Below are 6,100 nucleotides of genomic sequence, written 5' to 3' on the forward strand. Positions count from 1 at the left end.
AGTGAAAATGTGAATTTGTAACAAAGTGTGATGGGTAAGAAGGGACATAAAAGGTCCGATGTGTGGGCTCATTTTGATATAAAGAATGATGGAATTGTAGAATGCAATTATTGTGGACAAGTGTATAAGCATCAATCTAAAGGTGGGACTAGTACATTGCGAAATCATATCGAGGATTTATGCAAAAAATATCCATATATGTTTCAAGACAAAAGGCGAAAGATATTAAATTTCTATGATAACTCTAGAAATGATGAGGTTTTAGAGAGTGTTAGTAGTAGTGGACAACTTGTCAAGTTTACTCAAAAAGGGGTGAGACAACAGATTACTAAGTACTTTATATTATCCGAGTTACCTTTTCGACACGTTGAAGGTGAAGGTTTTCAGTGTTATACAAGGTATTTTTTTCCGACTTTTGATTTTCCTTCAAGGATGACAGTTGCTAGGGATATATATCGTTTGTTTCTTGATGAGAAGAAGAAATTGAGGAAAGAATTGAGTAAACACCGGGTTTGTTTGACTACTAATTGTTGGACATCTATACAAAATGTAAGTTACATGTGTTTGACTGCTCATTGGAGACTTAAAAAATGAATCATAAGTTTCATCCAAGTCCCCAGCCATAAGGGTGATACGGTAGGAAAGGAATTGATATCTTACCTTCAGGATTGGGAAATTAATAAGATTTTTTGTGTGACGGTTGATAATGCCTCATCTAATGACGTAGCAATAATGAAATTGAATAGTTGTTTTCTAGAGAAGAAGAATAGTCTAGTTCGTGGGGGAGAAATGCTTCATATGAGGTGTTGTGCCCACATTCTTAATCTTATAGTTTGTGATGGTTTAAAAGAAATTAGCAATGTTATTTCATCTATTCGCAACGTTGTACGATATGCTAGATCTTCCCCAGCACGACTAAAAAGATTTCGAGAGAGTTGCAAGGATGCAAATATTGAGTCTCGAGGTTTATTGTGTTTGGATGTATCAACTAGATGAATTCCACCTACATGATGTTGCAGGCTGCAATAAAGTTTAAAAAAGCATTTGATGTTTTGGAAAGTGATGCGAACTATACAAAGTACTTTGATGAAGAAAGGTCTAATGGGAAAAATATAGATGGACCACCAACACATGTCGATTGGGACCAAGCAGAAGCATTTGTTGGATTCTTGAAGACTTTTTATGATATGACATTGAAAATTAGTGGCTCTTTATATGTAACGTCAAACACTTTCTTTCAAGAAATGTGTGAAATTCATGCGGAGTTGAATAAATTAGCTAAAGAGCCAAATAGTATGATAGGATCTATGACAGTTAGCATGAGAAGAAAATATGGTAAGTATTGGGGATATCTTGAAAAGTTTAATCAATTGTTGTTCATAGCAACAATTCTTGACCCTAGATGCAAGTTGGAATTACTTAAAGTTGGGTTTGAACTTATTTATGATGTACAAATTGCAAACATGTTGTTAAAAAAAGTTAAAACACGTTTCACAGGTTATATGAATGCTACAAGGAAATGATGACTCCACCATTAGTCTCACCTAAGGATGCTACTCAACCTAGAAGCCAAAGTGCTTTACAAACTACTTTGGGAACTTCTAAACCTGTTCCCTCAATTTTTAGAGCTAGGCTTATGCAAGAAACTCAAGTAGAGAAGAATGATTTGGTGGATTATTTAAATGATCGTTGTGAAGATTTGACCAATGATGATTTCGACATATTAAATTGGTGGAAATTGAATGAAAATAAGTTCAAGATTGTCTCCCAAATTGCCAAAGATGTGTTAGCCATTCAAATATCTACGGTTGCTCCTGAGTCTGCATTCTCTACTAGTGGTCGGATTCTCGATCCCTTTAGGAGTTCATTGAGTGCAAAGATGGTTGAGGCAGTGATTTGCACTAAGAATTGGTTACATAATAACAAGGAACCTATTGTGATTCGTCAATATTTGGATGAAGTAGACGCATTGGATGATTCAGAAAAAGCTATAGAAGGTATTATCGTATTTTATCTTTCTATTCACTTTATTTTATAGTTTTTTACACCATTTAATTTTAATAAATGCATATATTTGTTATATGCAGATAACGAATCATGGGTTACTACTGGAGATGTTTTGCCAATTAGTATTGATTAAGAGGTTAGAACAAATTGTTTCACTTATTAGAACTGAAAAATATTTGTTGATAGTATTTATAATAATACTAATATTTATATTTTAACGTGATATTTAAGATTAAAATTTATGATTTAACTTGCTCGATGTACATTTTTTTCGTTAAACCGAACCAAACCGAAAAAGGTGGTTTGGATTGGTTTGGTTCGAAAATTGAATTGGTTTGGTTAGGTTTGAAAAAATTTCAAACTGCTTTAAGTGGTTTGGTTTGAAAATTTGTCACAAACCGTCCAAACCGAACCGTGTGCACCCCTACTTCCCACCGCCTCACCCCTTCTTTTCTCCCATTTTTCTTTTTTTTTTCTTACTTGTACACATGTTTGGTCTACTATCTAAGTGTATGGTGATGATGGAGGACAAGTGGGTTGATTATAGGGTAATAAGTGGCCTTAAAACCTAGATTTACAAAGGAAACCTCTCATTTTTTCAACTAATGTAATCTAAACCCGCTAACTTTCATTGTTAACATAGTGTACCCCAAATTTAAACTTGTACCCAACTTACATATTCAAAAATTGTAGATTGTAACATAATTTAATCATTTGGTCAATTGAAGCCCTAACAAAATAATCCACTTCATTTATATCCAAACTTGCCTTAAGTTTCGACTAACTATTAACCACTTCATGTATACACAACCTTGACGCTTCATGCCTACATTCATTAACTACCTCTAACATTGACCACTACAAAGGTGTTGTCCCCTTTTACCGTATGGCCAAAAATAATATTGAAAGTTAAATTGCTATCCCAAAGAAATTTAAACCAGCATAAAATTTCGGAGTATTACAAGCACCTATGAAGGGTGTATTGAGATTTGGTAAGAAGGGAAAATTAAGACCACGATTTATTGAACCTTTTGAGATCCTTGAAAGGATTGGTGTTGTGGCTTACCGACTTGCCTTACCACCTGAACTTGCAGCAGAGCATAATGTATTTCATGTTTCGATACTCAGAAAATATGTCCATGACCCCAATCACGTGGTAAGTTACCAAGCCCTGAAGGTACAAAAAGATCTATCATATGAAGAAATCCCATCTATTATTTTGGATAGAAAGGTACATCAACTTAGAAACAAAGAAGTTTCTCTGGTCAAAGTGCAATGGCGAAATCCTAGACGAGAAGAGTCAACATGGGAGAAGGAAGAGGAGCTTAGAACCAATTATCCAGAGCTATTCAATTAGTCAAGGTAAATTTTGAGGACGGAAATATTTTTAAGGAGTGGAGGTTGTAATGTCTTGAAAATTTTGGTAGAACAGAATTTAATGTTTATATGCTATATTTTAATGTTTTGAAAGTTTAGGGACTAAAGTATATGTAAAGTAAATTTCAATTTTATTTGGGATAAAATGTAGATAGTGACGGAGTGATAATAAGTATATGAATTTTGGACTTGTTAGATAGATCGCAATTAATCATGCATGTTAGACTCAAGAAAAAGTTAATTTGGATTAGTGGAGTTTGAGTTATCGAGGTCCAAATATATAGCCTTAAATTATTATTATTATTATTATTATTATTGTTGTTGTTGTTGTTGTTGTTGTTGTTGTTGTTGTTTTTGTTGTTGCTGTTGTTGTTGTTATTGTTGTTGTTGTTGTTATTAATATTAATTGAGTATGCATTGGATTGCGTAGCTCACGTGTAAAATGCTTGGTAGGTGGTAGGTTAGTGATTGATTTGCTTATTAAATATGGTTTTTAAAAAAAAACAGAGAGAAGAAAGTTATGGAAAGTTGAGCACGTGAGCAGTAGTGGTTAAGAATTGATTATTTTTATTTAATTTTTTAAATCAGTTTTTATTTTACTTTAATTTTTTTTAAAATATGTTTTATTTCATTTATCTTTTTAAGGAATAGTTTTATTTAAATGTTTTTGTTTTATTTTGAAAATATTTCTTCTAGAATAAGTTTTTATTGTATTTTATTAAGTAACCCTTTTAAAATAATTTTATTTTTTATTTTTTTAAAAAAGAATTATTATATATATTTTTAAAAATTATATTATATTAATAATACAAAATTTCCGTTTTACCCCTTTTAAAATGAGTGAAAATGGTCAAAATAAGTTGAGCGGTTGTGGTGAAATGTTATATGAACTTGGGTGTCAGTGGTGAGACATTATGTGAAGGGTTAAATTCATCGAGGGCCATCTGACTTTATACCAACCAATTTGATTTTGTTTCCCCACAGTCACTCAACTTTATATTTAGTGTTATCATGACCCAAATTTCATATAACGTTTCACTATAACCCCCAATGTCATATACCATTTCACCATGATTACCTAATTTTTTTTCACTAATTTTAAAAGGGGTTAAAATATTAACTTTGCATTATATATGTAAAATAAAATTTAATAAATAAAAATAAAAGCTTTTTATTTTAAAAACGTTTTTTAAAATAATTTTTTATTTTATTTTATTTTTCTAAATAAGCTTTTATTATAACAAAATTTTATTTATTTGAAAATACGTTTTATAAAAAACTTTCATTTTATTTTTTTAAAGAAACATTTTTTAAAATAAATTTTTTTATTTTCCTAAATATTTTTTTAAAGTAAGATTTTATTTATTTTAAAAACTTTTTTTTATAGATTTTTATTTTATTTAAATAGATTTTTCCTACTATATAAAATGGAGAATGAGAAGTCACTATAGACACACTACAGAAAAAGGACTGCAGGGACCATAAAAAAGTTGTTGCTATAATATACTTTCACCAATGGTCACTGAACTTTGCAGAAAATCCCCTAGGAGGTCACTGAACTTCAATACGTCCCTAAATAGTCATTGAACTTTGCCGAAGTCCCTCAAGAGATCACCGAACTTCAAAACATCCCTAAATAGTCATTGAACTTTGCTGAAACCCCCCAAGAGGTCAGTCAATGTTGCAAATTGGGATCTCATACATAACTAGTTTAGTGACCTCCCAAATAGTCATTGAACTTTGCTGAAGTCCCCCCAAGAGGTCACTCAATGTTGCAAATTGGGACCTCATACATAACTAGTTTAGTGACCTCCCATGGACTTTTTACAAAGTTCAGTGACCATTCAAGAATGTTTTGAAGTTTGGTGACCTCTTAAGGGACTTCAGCGAAGTTCAGTGACAATTTAGGGACGTATTGAAGTTCGGTGACCTCATAGGGTATTTTCTGCAAAGTTCAGTAACCACTGGGGGGATTTCCTCGCAACCACCAAATGTTGGTCACTGAATATTCAGCGACCAACTAGTGGTCACTGGTAGAATGTTCCAGCGAACAGATTAGTTTAGTCACTAAAAGACTTGGTGCAATTACTTCCTCTTGTTTTTTTTCCACGTTTTTTAGATTCTTCAGCGACCAAAGAATGTGATTACTGATTAATACAATGTTCCAGGGACCAGAGTATGGTTGCTGGTTGTATAAGTTTAGCAACCAAATTTTATTTGGTCACTAGAACAATTGGCTCCATCACTCCCGCTTATTTTTTTCAACATTTTGACTTCTATAGCGATCAAATTTGTAGGTCCCTGACTAGTCCAAGGTTTTGGCGACCAAAGATTGGTCGCTGGCGTCTTTCAACAACCAAAATTTGTTGGTTGCTGGAACATTTGGCGCCATCACTCCCGCTTGTTCTTTTCAACGTTTTGACTTCTACAGCAACCAAATTGTTTGGTCGCTGATTAGTACAAGGTTTCAGCGACCATACATTGGTTGCTAGTGTATGCCTTTCAACAACCAAATGTACTTAGTTGCTGGAATACTTGGCACCATCACTCCCACTTATTCTTTTCAACTTTTTGACTTCTATAGCGACCAAAATGTTTGGTTGCTAATTAGTACAAGGTTCTAGCGACCATATGTTGGTCGCTAGTGTATTTCAGCTACCAAATTCATTGGTTGTTGGAATACTTGACGCCACTATTCCCACTTATTTTTTCAACT

At 32.8% G+C, this 6,100-nt stretch overlaps 2 protein-coding genes across 2 annotated transcripts; both read left to right on the forward strand.

Moving 5' to 3' along the window:
• The first annotated feature begins 992 nt into the window (after positions 1-992).
• Positions 993-2,140, forward strand: LOC111412608 (zinc finger BED domain-containing protein RICESLEEPER 2-like). The gene is made up of 3 exons (XM_023043545.1): positions 993-1,429; positions 1,498-1,997; positions 2,088-2,140. The coding sequence occupies exons 1-3, from the start codon at positions 993-995 to the stop codon at positions 2,138-2,140; spliced, it is 990 nt and encodes a 329-aa protein (XP_022899313.1).
• Positions 2,141-2,977: 837 nt separating this feature from the next.
• On the forward strand, positions 2,978-3,364 carry LOC111412609. The gene has a single exon (XM_023043547.1). The coding sequence runs from the start codon at positions 2,978-2,980 to the stop codon at positions 3,362-3,364; it is 387 nt and encodes a 128-aa protein (XP_022899315.1).
• Positions 3,365-6,100: the final 2,736 nt, after the last annotated feature.

Source organism: Olea europaea, chromosome 16 (genome assembly GCF_002742605.1).
Source record: "Olea europaea var. sylvestris chromosome 16, O_europaea_v1, whole genome shotgun sequence".
Taxonomy (NCBI): Eukaryota; Viridiplantae; Streptophyta; class Magnoliopsida; order Lamiales; family Oleaceae; genus Olea; species Olea europaea.

Coding starts and splice junctions, on each gene's coding strand:
- LOC111412608 (XM_023043545.1), top strand. CDS start 993: ATGAATTCCACCTACATGATGTTGCAGGCTGCAATAAAGTTTAAAAAA. Junction 1,430..1,497: donor TTGGAATTACTTAAAGTTGG/GTTTGAACTTAT, acceptor CACGTTTCACAG/GTTATATGAATGCTACAAGG. Junction 1,998..2,087: donor TTCAGAAAAAGCTATAGAAG/GTATTATCGTAT, acceptor TGTTATATGCAG/ATAACGAATCATGGGTTACT.
- LOC111412609 (XM_023043547.1), top strand. CDS start 2,978: ATGAAGGGTGTATTGAGATTTGGTAAGAAGGGAAAATTAAGACCACGA.